Source organism: Lynx canadensis, chromosome D4 (genome assembly GCF_007474595.2).
Source record: "Lynx canadensis isolate LIC74 chromosome D4, mLynCan4.pri.v2, whole genome shotgun sequence".
Lineage (NCBI taxonomy): Eukaryota > Metazoa > Chordata > Mammalia > Carnivora > Felidae > Lynx > Lynx canadensis.
The window spans coordinates 47,310,778-47,326,086 of NC_044315.2; the positions used below are offsets into that span (position 1 = coordinate 47,310,778).

Genomic DNA, 15,309 nt, shown 5'->3' on the forward strand with positions numbered 1-15,309 from the left:
GTCTTATTTACATTACACAAAGCTCAGGTGTTAGCCTTGAACGTAACTTTCAAAATACCTTCAAATATATCCAACTCAGATCACTTTTGCCGATTTGCTGCAGTACAAATCATGTGCAACATCTTTTTTCCTTAAGACAAAACAATTCTTCAAACAATACTGCAAGTACATCACTAAACACCATGAGCTCTATCTGAAGGGATTTCTTTAGGAAGAACAGATTTTTTTTTCCCCCATCTCTTGGTAATTTAAATTTCTTGCCTGCTCTTATATATTCTTTTGTAAATTTTTTTTATTTGTTTCAAAATCACAAATCAATGTGAGCCACCTATCACATAATAACCAGGATGATCAGACGCTCCACTGGTGATTACAAAAATGAAACCAGCAGTGTTTCCCCCATTGATTCTACTCCTTTCATACAAAGATCTCAAAAGTAGTTTTTCTACATCATAAATCTTTCTAAATTTTCCAACCACTGCAAATTTCCTGGTAAATTTTAAAAGCTCACTAGGTGTCATATGAAGAGATTTCTCAAAGTATTCAAGTCAAAATATTTGTTCCAGGACCAGTAAAAAGTTTCTCCAAATTTTCTTTTTTATAAAAATAGATGCTTTTTTTAAACCCACATCAAAGAGGCTCTTATCTCTTTGGCAAGGTACTGCTTTACGAAAAGTTCTCCAGTATTCTTACAATAAGCGTTTATAATGTAGCCCCCCCCTTCCCCAACCCAAATCATAATTACAAAATAAATACTGTTTTTAACTTCATAAATAAAAATGTAAACTTCAAAATACTTTTCTTAGACATAACAGTAATGCTTTAAATGTAAACCAAACACAAAGCTAATTAGGAAAAGAAATAAAAGGGGGAAAAAAAGACACAACCAACTGAAGAATTACAACACAAAGCCTCAATATTTACTCACAGGTTCAAGGCAGTTATGTAAAAAGAAAAGAAATGTCTTCCCTTAGCTGAAACACTTTAAAAGGTCCACCTTCTTCAAAGAAGGCAATAGAATGCAATGTGACAGGTAAAAACCCTGTACCTCTTGTCCATATTCAAACATAAAAGATATTTAAGAAGTTTTAATTCAAATACTAGCAATAAAAAATCTCACATATTTCTTAGGATGCTAAGTAGTCGTTTTATCCCCATCTCAACACTGACTTACAAAGACATTTACTAATGTATAAAGTTTCTCTTAACTTGCCTTTGTTGTATAGTTTTCATATATAAATGGACTGAGGACAAGAGCTCATTAGGCTTTGTGCGTTTTGTTTGTCTTAAAGGAGACCTGCAGTACTCTGTCTCCCAGACGGTATCCATTGAGGCTAGCTATCGCCATGGCGGCCTCATCATAGTTGGTCATAGTCACAAATCCAAAACCTTTGCATTTATTGGTGTTAAAGTCACGGATGACCTTCACGTTGGTGACCGCTCCAAAAGGCCCAAACATTTGCCACAGGATACTCTCATCTGCGTCAGGAGCCAGGTTGTACACAAAAATACACCACCCTGTTCCTGGGTGCCCAGGTATATTAATTCCAGCCAAACTGGTCATTCCATCAATGGTCATTGGAGAAAACCTACTAAACAAAACAGGAAACACACATACACACGCGCGCGTGCGCACACACATGCACACGCACATGCACACACACACACACACACACAAATAGAAACAGAGGTTGGTTACAGCAATGGACGTTATTTCTTTTCCCTCTCCCATCCCAAGAGTTTGAGTAAACCTCCCCCCATCAAAAGATACATACAACCACTTGATGTTTCAATCAAGGCTTGCAGTGACATGCTCTTTTGACAAGGCATTAAGTTATGAAATGGCCATTATATGCTATATTGGATAATATGACCCACAATAGCAAAGAAATATATTTAGAATATATTTAGAAGTGGCTTCATGAATTGAGCAGGATTGGGGAGGGGAAGGTACCAACACATACATAAACATGCTATAACGTCGCGATGCAATACACAACAAATAATGGGGTTTTTTAAAGACCGGGGGTATCTATCCAGCAGTATAAAAATATTCCTTCAGTCAACCGTGCTTCAAAAAGCAGCTTTTCATTAGGTTGTACATGCAAAAGAAAACTGAACACAAACTTATGAAGGGGGACACTCCCAAAATCAAAGAAACTAATCAATTATGGGAAGGGATTATGAATTATGAGTATCATGAACCTCTGTCATTACCTCTTTACTCCATAAGCCATATTGAGCAGATTGTCCAACCTGCAAAACACACATTTAGCAAACTTCAGTTTCTCATTTTCCCCTGGACGTTCAAAAGAGCTGGGTTTGTTATTGCCATCTTCCAAGGGGATATCTGCATATTAATTCTATGTGAAATCTCAAAACTTTGGGTCTCAAAACTTGAGAGAATGGGTTCCCACTGGCATTAAGACACTACTTTTCCCAATGGATAGTTTATCGCTACAGTGTTTAGTGCCACATAGAGGAAATGCTGGTGGTCATCTGAGCAAACCAGAAAGGAAATGTGGCGGCTCTGGAACAGTTAAACTTTGGGCTCTCACCTACCGCCAGGTAAATTCTAAGTGCTTCACATGCACCTACATGTATTTTACACTGCTGTTAAAAAAAAGAAACAGGCCCCAAATGGAATCGCCTGTGCGGAGCCCCATGTCAGCAAACTAAGACTTGGTATCTACTAGTAGGTTCAAGGATATGAACTTTAATCAGTCAATCTGGAATTACGTGGTCAAATCTAGTGAGGTAATCTGCTGGAAAGACCCTTCCCCCAAAGGAAGGTACCTGGCCTGAAACAATCCACTCTTTGTTAAAAACCTCTCTTTTCCTGTTCCCTTCTGCCTATAAAAGCCACCCGTTTTGTATATAAAAGCCTTCCATTTTGTACATCTCCTTGGAGCTCTTTTCTGTCTGCTAGGTAAAATGCTACTTGATTCATGAATTGTTCAATAAAGCCAATTTCATCTTCACATTTACTCAGCTGAATTTTTTTAGCATTAATTTTCATAGCTCTGTTGGTCCCTGAATATACCAAGGCACACAGATTAAGTGACTTGCCCAAGACCACAGGGCTAGTAAATGGTGGCACCAATATTCTGTGATTTCCCTTCAATCTCCCAATTCTGAAGGACTCTCATTTCTTACAAAGTGGTGTATTACAGGCAGAAAGAACCTTACAGACAGTATCAGCTAAGTCTGTCATTTCTCAACGTGCTCAACTAAAGACCAGAGAAAGGCAACAGACTCATTGCTCCAGCAGGCAAGAGGGCAAAGAGTTCAGACTCTGAGACTGATGCTTATTTTGATTCTGCCACAGGAACTGTAGCCCCACTCAAGGTGTAAGAAGCCAGGTAGAAACAAACCAACCAACTTGAGCTTCCCTTAATATTTTTAAAACTCAATAGTTGGGGGTGGGTAGGTACTCTTTAAAACTCCCCATCCCTTTCCTATTTCAAAACTTAAGTTGATTTTATAATACTTGATTTTTCTTGTCAGTTTCAAACGGACCACTCTCATGTTTCAATTTCCAGAATGCATACCAATTAATTGTATGTGTTCAGAGGATGTAGGCATAACTTAACTCGTTGTAGACAGAACCACCTTCAACTGCTACAATGTTCAATACTGTCCAAAGTAAGATCGTGAGGCAGGGGAAACAATTTTTTTTTTTTTCCTTCTTATAACACCTATGAAAGGTTAAGTCTGAAAAATGTCTCAACATTATTGTCTAACCTGTGGCCTCAAATGAGTCTAGGGCACACCTGAGAAAGCAATTCCCTTTTGTTTTATAAAAGCCAAGAAAACATCTCTTTCTGGTCTTTTAGAATTGGAAAAAGAACCTTTATACATTCCTGTTCCCAATCACCCCAGGGCATTTTGTGTGTTTCCTGAAAACAGAAAGAAGTAACTGAGCTGATGTAGTGCAAAGTGTAAGGGAAGAGAACAAATCACAATGACAAAAGACCCTCATCTGTGTGTGTAGGTCCTGTCCCAATACCCTCTCAGGAGCAGGGACATGTTCATTCCCCACTGTGCCACTGTGCATAAACACAGGCCTGGATCGCTGCAGGTTTACAACTATCTGGTGACAAATAAAGCAATAAGGTTACCAATACTATCCTTAACTACTTAATCCAGAATGAAAACTATCAGGAGGGCTGCTTGGGGAGCCTATTTGTATATGCAAGGAAAAAGCACATGTGTGGAAAGAGTACATAGGTGGGAAGGCTTTGCTTTCTGCAAAGGTGATAGCCATGCCTTTTTACTCCAAAAAGGAAAGGCCACCAACACCAGAAATAAAGATGCATACAAATTAGTATCACCAACCCTCAAGTAATATGATACAAATAATTTCATGCAATTGCTAGAATGATCAATGAAGAATGCACTTGGCAGAGGATACCTATAGAAAAGAAGAGCATACTGAAGTCTCCTTCCAAAGTGCTGAAGGGGCCAGACGCAGAGACACCTTATCGATTCAAAGCAGAGTTATGTCGTCTCTGCCAGCCCAGGTAGGGACTGTTATGCTCTGCCACTATCAGTTCAGTATACCAACCCACAACCTGAAGTCCAGAAATGCAATCTTCTAAGCAAATTTTCAGTATTTTCAAGACAGGGTAGAAACCAAAACTGCCCCAGAAGTGAATTACAGGTTTTAGAGAATCCAAGGATTCCCCATGCAGGAGTTCTAGGCCTTTACACTAGGATCTCAGAGGGCTCTCTCAGTGGGCCTCATATTTGCCCCACCTGAGAAATCCTAGGACACACTGTGATCCTGACCACTTATTTCTTTACTTACACTTTCAGGAAAAATTCACTCCTTTGGAACTTAAGCCAAGTTCTTGGTCAACCCCCGCCGGCCCCCTCCCACCATCTCCCTCCTCCATCCTCTCCCACATCCTCCATTAACAAGGAGAGCAAAGAGGAACACGGGATCTAAGAAACAGGACCTAGGCAGTGCTGAAAACTCCAGCCTGCATGCAACAGTTGGTGCCACACACCCACTATTTCTCATGGGAGTTGGGAGTAATCAGTGGGCACTTCACGTGGGCACTGTGCACCCCAAATCTTGTTTGTAGCAGTTGGGAGACTGTAAACTAGGCATCTTCTCTTGTAATTGCCTAGTTTACCCGTCAGTCAGACACATGACCACTATTTTACTCTCCAGAATTATACATCTTTGCTGGTATGTCCAGAGCCCAAGGGCAGACATCTCTTAATAGGTGCTCATTTAAAAACAGAAGCCTATTTCTAATGGAGACCTAACAAGTTAGTAGCCTCCAGAATGACCCAGATGGGTGTGAATAACGATTAACTACAGTGTAACAAGAAAATATTAAAATGCCCATTAAAAATATGCTTTTAACTTTAAAAGTATTCTTGGGGCACCTGGCTGGCTCAGTTGGAGAAACATGGGACTCTTGATCTCAGGGTCTTGTAAAGATTACTTACATAAATAAACTTAAAAACAATATCCTTTACTCAAATTTAACTGAGGCACTGCACCCAGTACCCTTGCTCAGTCCCCATACTTTCCTGAGGGAAGACTGAGTAGTCCTCAAAAGGGACAGTGACACTCTTCCCTTGTTCTTTAGCTTGGACATAATCCACTTTACAAATAACACATTAAGTGGATTTGGAGGATTATATAGGGAAACCTAGCTTTAATTAAAATAACCCTTGAAGAAGATGTAGCTTCAGAAAGATTTCTATACAAATCCTCATCATCAGAGTGAGGATGACACCAGTAAGGGAAGCACAAGTAAACAAAAACAGGGAGAGCAGATTATTTCTCCTACTCTTAGTACAAAGTACATTATGAGGTTACACACAAGATAATCCAACATGTCTCACTTTCATGAAATCAGACATGAAGTTCAAAATGACCAAGATAATTTTATGAATCTTGCTTTAAAGACATATTTATTATTAAAATACTGGGTAAATGAAATGTATAGTAAGTCAGCATGATAATAAGACATTTAATATATTGTTTCATCTTTATTTCCTGTGTTTGACTAGTGTTTATGAGTTAATGAATGTAATAGCTGAAGCCCATGTTCATATAATTTATAAAAACATACACTGGGGATACAGGTACAAACATTTTTCTATCAGTACAAATACAACTCATACGAGGCCATATTTTGAACAGAACCCTATATTAGATACAGCATTCTGATTTCAAAACTAGAGGTTTATAAGTAGAGAAGAGAAAGAAGACATCTGCTTAGCTTCCAAGAAAATTGGCCGACAAGACTACAGGAAGGCCTATACAAGTAAAAGGGGAAATGTGACTTTAATTAAAGTCAGAAATAAAAATATAGAGAGATTACTAATGGTTAAGAAAGTGACACTATGAAGTCTACAAACTGGTTCTCAAAACCTCTCCAAAGCACTCGCCCAGATCTGCTCTGAAGTTAAACCACAAGATCATCAACTTATCCCCTTGTCCAATTAGATGGCATCATCTATCCTCTACAAGAAAAAAAAAATTACTCAGGAGGACTGATACCAGTTTATTCCAAAAGGAAATCATGGTAGTGCCATCAGCACTTGCCTTCAATGCAACACGAGTGCTGATTTAAATGGCTACTTTACAAATGCATAAAGGCTTATAGAAGCAGGCACACAGGCCATTAGACTAGATCACATTCAATAAAATTAAAGCTGCTCCACAAGAAGAGAGATGAAATATGTGGCTGAAAGCTTAATTCGGACATGGTGTCCCAAAAACATACTTAAGGGGCTTGAATTATACTATGTATCCAAATAAATAAGGATGGTTTTATTTTGAAGACTGTAGTCAATTAAATAAGCACTTGCTCACGTTAAAATAATTCTCTAACTATTCATATGGGTTAACTGGGTCATAAACTTCACAAGCCCACTTTTAAACTTAACCCTGGGGCGCCTGGGTGGCTCAGTCGGTTAAACATTCAACTTCAGCTCAGGTCATGATCTCATGGTTTGAGGGTTTGAGCCCCACATCGGGTTCTGTGCTGACAGCTCAGAGCCTGGAGCCCACTTCAGATTCTGTGCCTCCCTCTCTCTCTGCCCCTCCCCACTCATTCTCTGTCTCTCAAAAATAAACGTTTAAAAAAAATTTTTTTAATAAAAATAAACTTAACCTTTATTGCATGGGTTTTAATTTTCCTGACCTTAAAAGATATGGTGCATTTCATGAATATTAAAAATATCCTTGACTATTGTTATACTTATAACTTGTATTCTCCAATCTCTCTCAACTCCCAAGGTACTATGACAACATAAAAAACAGAAATTTTCTAAGTGTCTGCTGGAAGGTGATAAACTGAAGGCTATGAGCATTAGGACACAGACATTAGGAAGAAAGTATTTCTGTAATGATCTAGATTTGAACGAGAGAAGAACAAAATACTAGCAAAACAAGCAAGTCCTTAATTCCACGGTCTTTATGAAGAGAAGATTCAATGTTAATTCAACTGGGGGGGGGGGGGTAGTCAAGGTAATGACAACCAAGTTCTTAAAATACTCAAGAAAAGCAACCAAACACGCATCAGGTTAAACCTGAACCCTAGGGATAGGACTCCCGATTTCTTCTAACACTCAGTCTAGACCAAATGCTTTCACTGAGCTCAAAGACTAGTTCATAACTTATTATCTAGACAGAGATTATGGGAGGAAAAGATCATAGGGCGGTAGAGACAAGAGTCAATAAAAAACCTGGACAATAAAAATCACCCTCAATTTCTAAAACCGAGTTTTCCTTATAACAGACAATTCTCATTCCCCTTTTTTTCAGAATTTCTTTTTCTAGGAGTCAGGGAAAGGAAGAATTTCAATTTGGTAACATATGGAATAAAAAGATAAAAGCAAAGGATGGGCAGAAATATATTTAGCAAGATAATAAATTTGACCATCATAACATCCTGGAAAGCTTTACAGAACCACAAGTAAGAAGCAGAGAGCATGCAGGGAGTGGGCTGGGTGGGGCTGTGAGCAGATACAGTAGTCATCAGCCTAGTCTCGGGAGTCCCCTGCATGCCTGGCCATTTCAGTAATCAGGCATTCTCCTGAAGATCCTGTCATCTCAGGCCTCTTGCCCAATCTTCCTCAGAATTCAATCTTGACTCTCAGAACAGAGTTTTACTTAATAACTGCCATAAAACAAATTGAGAGCTTAAATTGGAAAACACCAGAAATAACCAACAATTTAAAATGAAAACAGCTTTCTATTAACATCAAACATTTTATTTTCACAGGGTTGAAATCAACCTGCAAGTCTCAAAGAACCTTCCTCTCTGTAAGCTCAAAACTCTTTTCTAGGCCCCAAAGAGCTCTGAAGTCAACTGGATGGGCTGTCCAGGAAACACCTCTAAAATCCCTCAAATGTGTCTGTGCAAAATTTCCAGAAAGTATTATTCGCTTTAAGATGCCACAGAGGAAACCCACAGGCAGAGCTAAAAAAAATGGTTTTATGAGATTTCTTTCTCCACAAGGGCAAGCATCCAGCTGCTTCGCGCACCTCTCCCTGAAGCCATGGCCACTATCATCCACCAAAGTCAAAGGTACCAGGTGTGCTTTCTGACGATGCTTTTTTTTTTTTTTTTTTAACCTTGCCAAGTTAAAACAGAGAGTGAAAAAAAGGCTCAATCGACTGGGTACCCAGTCATCCAGTTCCAAATGGAGCCTTTTGATAGTACCACCTCTACCTCCAGGGCAAAAGCTACCCTAAGTAGAAGTGACCATACTGTTTATGGCAAATTTCCTTCTCACACCTCAGGTGACACAAGTATTTTTTTAAAAGCAGATATCTGACCGATTTTATCTCCACTCTTTTCAGTACTCTCAATACCCCAAAGAAAAAAAAAAAAACGCATGTGATTTAAGTTCAAAAACATAACTCTTCATTAAGCTACATTTGTGATCCTATTTTTAGTAATTAACTATTCTACCCTGCAAGGAAAGAAAGAAAACTGATATGCACTTGGGATTAAAAAGAAAAAAAATTAGCATGGGGTTAGATGGAATTATGGCTGCAGTATACCATATGGCCAAAAGGATATTAAAAAAATGTTCTGGGGAAAAAAAAAAACTGGGTGACTTTGCTTATGAAACCAGAAGTTCTTTGTGTTGTGTTTAAAGTCTTAAAGTCACTGTTCTCACATGCAGATTAGAGATGTTTTTAAAATGACTCTTGATTTGATTGTTATCCCAAGTTTAAAATAAAACTTGAAAAACTGAAATATTTATGCTTGTCTACAAGATAGAATGCCTTCTTTGGGCTGAAGATGCAGAGTCATTCTATGGACTATACAGGGGTCTGAAAACTACCACCCACAGGCCAAATCCAGACTGCCATCTGTTTCTGTATAGCCCAGGAGTGAAAAATGGCTTTTACATTTTTAAAGAGTTGTTAAAAAAAAAAAAAAATGTATGCAACAGAAACCATGACCCATAAAGTCTAGAGTATTTACTATGTGGTCCTTTACAGAGGAGGCTTGCCAACCCCTACAATACAAGAAATAAAATTTTAAAAGGTGAGGGGAATCCATTTGTAGAAACAATGTTTTCACATAGGTTATATATCCTTAGTGGTGTACATATTATAAAGCAAAGTAACTGAAAGAGCTTGACCTAAAAGCTGAAATACAGGAATAAAATCTTATCAAGAAAAAAACTAAAAAGGAGAAATCAGAAGTACTGGAAACAGAAACAACCCAGCATTCTGCCGGTCGGAGTTTATAACCTTGCACTATGGATGTCTGGGGCTATATGATTTGTTGCTGTTGGAGGCTATACTGTGTACTGAAGGATGGATGTTCAGCAGCATCCCTGACCTCTACCCATTAGATGCCAGTACCACACTGCACCCAAGTCATGTCCACACAAATGTCGCCAGACACTGCCAAATGTCCCCTGAGGGGCAAAATTACTCCCCAGTTGAGAATCACTAGTACAGCTTATCGTCCCTTTTTGTTACCACCTTTAATATTAGCATAAGACACTGCACCTCAAATAGGTTTTCTCTGTGCCCGTAAGAAAAAGAAAGAAAACAACAACAACAGAACAGCAAAGCAAGAGATCCTATCAATAAAAGTACTGCACAGTGAACCTGAGAGTTCTGAGTTTAGTAGCTGGGCATAAGAACCAGACCAGACTTACCTAAAACGCTGTGCCTGCTGAGCTAGTGGTCCTGGATACCTTCTGTTTGGAGACTGGTACAGCTGGGAAAGGATGGCCTGATTGGTTTTTTGGCTTGGATTATTAGCAAACTTTACAGTGATTGGCTCTGTGGCACCAGGCGGTTTCTGGCCATTTAGGCCTTTGATAGCTTCTTCTGCCTCAATTCGCTTGTCAAATCGAATAAAACCTACACCCCTTGATATGCCTATTGGTAAATTTGGGTAAGGATTTGGGAAAGAGGGAGCAGAAGGAGAAGGGAAGGAGAGAAGAAAGGATAAATTAATTTCTCCTTAAAAACAAGTTTTCACCTACATATAACATCTGCCACAAAATAACAGGAGGAGGAGAGTTTTACCTTACCTCTGTAGCAATTCAGTCTAGAATCACAATTTTGTATTTTTTTTAATGAAGTCATCTACACAATCTGAATACCCATTATCACCTGCCTACCAATAAGCCAAGAAAAACAGCACACAGGTATGCCCATGTTCTCCCTACCTGCTGTCTTCTCTCCGCTCCCCCCCATATGCTGACGTTCTTTAATAATGTCAACAACAACATGCTTGAGCTCCAGTTCTCTTATGCTGTTGGATAAGCAGCTCAGAAATGAAGGGCACAGTAGCTTCCTTTCTTGTAAGAAGAACAGAACCAGGCATTTGCTAAAAATGCTACAAAGCTATGCTAAAAATATATTACAGGGGTAGAAAGATATTACATCCAACTTTTTAATAATAAAATTCTACTTAATAATATTACATAGGACACTGGCCCTTTAAGAAAGTGTCCAAAGAGGGTTTTCTCGTTCCTGGAAACTTCCCCCACAGCTTTTAACTATTATAAGCTGAAAAAGGGATAAAAGAGGACCTACATTTTTAAATAAATAAAATAGAAATAAAGTCTCAAAGCCTTCTGGCTTTAGCAGTATTACTCCAATGGAAATGCCATTCTCTGTCTCATGTTCTTCCCACTCTGACAGACAAGAATAGGAAAGCAGAGGGATGACCAAATACCTGTCCAGCTTCTGAAAAATGGCAGACAAAAACCCAACCCATTCCATTTAATTAGCTTAAATGGGCTAGCTGAGGTCAACCCATAGCCGGCCATCCGGAGATAAAACAGTAGCAGGGAAATACTTTTTGGGCAAGGAAATTGGTACTAGACATACCAGCTTGGGAAAGGTAGCTAGACGAGTCTAGAATGAGAGGTTATTGAGAAAGGTTGAGAAAATGTACTAGACCATCACAATTTACAGGAACCTTAAAAAGGAATGAAGTTCTACTTGCTTTGTAATTAGTACTGTATAAATTCAATGGCTTAGAATTTTATTCTAAGTGGATAGGCATTTCTTCCATATACACTTATGTCAGCCCATACCACTTTTCCTTTCTGATTTAAGTTACATCAGTTGCACATTACCACCTGATGGCTGAATAACAAAATTGCAGGGTTTTATTTTTCATTTCAGATAAAGTGAATAATTTCACCTTGAAAGCCGTAAGTATGAAGATACAATGGTGAAATGACAGCAAATATATTCTTCACTAGTGTGAAGAATTAATAACCCCCAAGAACTTAACTATTCCACGAGGAAAGCATAAGATGAGCAATGCAATAGCCTCTACACAGACTGAGTCATCTCAAGCTGAGGTCCTCAAACTTGAGCATGCACCAGAATAACCCAAAGGGCTTGATACAATGCCCATCCTCAGAGTTTTATTCATTAGGTGCTGGATGGAACCCAGAAATCTGCATTTCTAGTGAAGTTCCAGGAGGATGCTGATGCTGCAGGGGTGGGACCACACTTAAGAACCAATGACTAACCCCAGAAGGGATGAAGTAAGTCTCCTTGGGAGCCAATGTACTCAGGATGGATTTGCACTTAAGGAGATAGGCATTCTGTAGCAGAAGTGAAATCTACTCTCAATTCACCAAGTCCTCATTAAGAATAATTTAAAAAGCATAAATGATATGAACAAATAAAAGGGCATTTCTATTGCTTTAAGCCAATTTATCTGGATTGCTAAACCTCGATTTTTCTTTTCCTGGTTAGCAGTCTGTGTGATACAGCACAGAATGAAAGAACATGTAAGAAAGATTATAAAACACAGTCATCATGAAAAGACCTTATTTTTACCTTCCTTCCCTAAATTTTCTTCACAAAGCACAACCTATTGGCCATTCTCCCAAGCATATGTGTATGAAGGTAGATCTCTCTCTACCCAAAACTCTAAGTGTGGTGCCTCCTATGGATGAGCCCAATTAACAGTACAGAAGAGCGTAACACGGGCTGCTTCTACTCAAACTCACATCAACTCAACTGAGCTTCACTTGAAGAAGTAAAAACTTGGCCTGATTTTATTCTGTAGTTAATCTAGTGCTTCCTTTTTTTTTTTTTTTTTTAAGATTAGAACAGAAATGATATAGAAACTAAAACAACAACAACAGAACAGATCAATGAAACCAGGAGCTAGTTCTTTGAAAATATCAACAAAACTGATTAACCTCTAGCCAGACTCATTAAAACAAAAGAGAGGCTCCAATAAACAAAATGAGAAATGAAAGAGGAGAAATAACAGACACCACAGAAACACAAAGCATTATGAGGATGTCCACTGCTTATTTTAAAAAGACAACAGACATTGTAATACATAATGATTCTCTTCCAGTGGTATTATGACAGAGAGAGAAAAGGAGAAGGAAAACCAGAAAAGTAAAACAGAGGAAAGAAAAGGAAGAAACATGAAGAATATTAAAGAGGAAAATCTGTCTACATTTTCCCCCAAGCCTTAATGTGACTGCTTGAGTATATGGCCTTAAGGTTAATTTTCCCCCCTCCTTATCATGTTGCTCTATTTTCAATATGTTTTTAAAAAATAAACATTATTTTCATAATAGAAAATTACCATTTATTTTTAAAATCTGTAATCAAATCAGTATTGCTTTTCTTAAAGGCTTTGGCAAAAGAGCTCCCTTACCAACAAAAGTTTTAATACACCTATCAGTCTTCTCATTTCAGTTGGTCAAAAGATACACCAGGCCTAAAATATTTTAACATTCAAAAAGTCAACCTTTTACACACGCCCATACAATCCAGCATGGACCTGGAAACCAGCCTGAACAGCTAGTGCGGACATGGTGTCATCCTCCCCTAGAGAACTAGGTGCATTCTGCTGTATTACTATGCTTTTTACAAAAAAACAAGACAGCTTATTAGGAGGAGTACTTTATGGAGAATGGGGGCTTTTTTCACGCAGCAGCTTAGAAATGAGGATTATTATCATCTACAAATTTATTACATGCCATAAAACAGGCTTCGAACCTGCCCCTTCAGGGTGGAAATGACTCAAGCTCGCTCACTTCACTCCACAATCTATTTTTATCCATGCATATTTATGAACAATTCCAGCAGAAAATTGCATTTTCTGGTCCACATATACCTTTGATATGTTCTAGAGGCAAGACTGCTGTACGGAAAAGCAAAATATTTCACAATCTGCCACTCAGAAAGTGTCAAAGATTGTGTAGAGCAGCTGCCGACTTACCAGTGACCTGGTCAACAAGAATACGAGAAGTAATGATGCGTCCATATTGTGAAAAAAGCTGCTCCAACTCCTTCTGGGTCATTGTTTTCGGAAGTCCACTGACATACAAATTCGCATCTCTGATAGAAGCTGAACTTGGGCGAGCATAGGAAACCTGGGAAAGGAAAATGAAATTAAGCATCTACACACACTCAGTTACCTCCCTTCAGAAAACTCAACGACTGCCTAAAGTTAGTCAGCAGCTTTTCCGTATGGAGCACATAACAAACACGGATGTTAAAAATAAGTCCTGCGTTAACCATTTTACTCCTTTCTGGAGAAATGATCAAGAAATAGAAAATGCCATTCCCCCAGGAGGAGAAAAGAGATCATATTTATCCCTAGGTTTGCAAGTTTTCAAAACAAACCAGTGGTGCACACAGCACAGTACTACTTAGGGTAACAGGATGTCCTCACTGGGGCCAACCTCCTAAGCTACAGATGTAGGCTCAATCGAGTAATTCAGTTTAAGAACTCTAAATTCATCCAACACATTTTTGTGACCTGTTTTTGAGCCTCTCCCATCTCTGCAGGCGATGGTACAAAGTTTCTAAAAATTTACCATATTATCACTAAGTATGCCTTTTTGATTCATTTCAAAATAGCATTTTATCATCCCTAAACTTCCGGACATTTAAGTATGTGAACAAGCTATATCTCTAGCCATTCCTTGTCTATTGTCTTCTTGTCCACAAGTCTCTGTAACATTTATTTTCCAAAAGGTCTTAAGTCCCTTTTATTGGCTTTAACTACCATTTTATGTATCCTTTCAAAAAGCTTCTAAAATATAATGTTCAAAATTCTACAAGGATAGAAGACAAAATAAGTCTGCCTGTATTTGTTGATAATCAACATTCTTCATGTAAGCTCCATGCACTAAGGAACTACCTCTCACTCTTATCACTGTTATCCTCAGCATCTTGGCATATGATAGATGCTAGAACATTTGCTGAGTAAAACCAATCTAATAATCAGCGATCCTGTGGGCCCAGAGCAAGCTTCCTAGACCACAAACAAGATTTAAGGGACAGTTCATGCAGTCATCGAGAGCTTGCCCAAAACATAATCGACAGCTCTTTGCCTACACCTATCTCTGCCAATTTTCAGACAGCTCTCAATCTCATATGCTATTCCTGACCACATTCCCTCTGGTTTAATTCTAAGCTTTTCTGGACTACCTAACTACAAGGTCACAATATAGCCTTCATCTTCCAGACCATTCATAAAAATGGCCAATGAGTCTAACTCATATTGATTTGCTCAGGTACTGTAACATGGTAACTTCTGCTTGCTACTTTCATCTGTAAGTATCCACCTTTAAACTAGTCCACTGCTCATTTCAAAAACAAAATTAAACAAAAAAAAAAAAAAAAGGTCTTCAATTTCAACAAGCTCTTCAAATATATTCTCCATGGTTTAAATTATGCCCACAGTATTATCACCATTTCCTTTTCAGCTTTTCACAAAAAAAGTAAGCCAGATTTATATTACTTTATAAAAAGGTCTTGCTATCTTTCATCCCTGCCCCACTAATGTTAACATTTAATAC

At 38.4% G+C, this 15,309-nt stretch overlaps 1 protein-coding gene across 2 annotated transcripts in view; it reads right to left on the minus strand.

The window, feature by feature from the left end:
* Window positions 1-763: 763 nt before the first annotated feature.
* ELAVL2 (ELAV like RNA binding protein 2) overlaps window positions 764-15,309 on the minus strand; it is a 68,495-nt gene continuing 53,949 nt past the window's right edge. Inside the window, exons 4-7 of one of the 2 annotated variants that reach the window (XM_032595565.1) lie at window positions 13,722-13,875; window positions 10,159-10,384; window positions 2,218-2,256; window positions 764-1,589 (exon numbers count right to left, since the gene is read on the minus strand). In XM_032595565.1, the coding sequence (XP_032451456.1) occupies window positions 1,262-1,589; window positions 2,218-2,256; window positions 10,159-10,384; window positions 13,722-13,875 (747 nt within the window). In that variant the 3' untranslated portion in view covers window positions 764-1,261. Of the gene's footprint in view, window positions 1,593-2,217; window positions 2,257-10,158; window positions 10,385-13,721; window positions 13,876-15,309 lie in introns of both variants that reach the window. The other variant, XM_032595564.1, reaches the window with a different exon arrangement.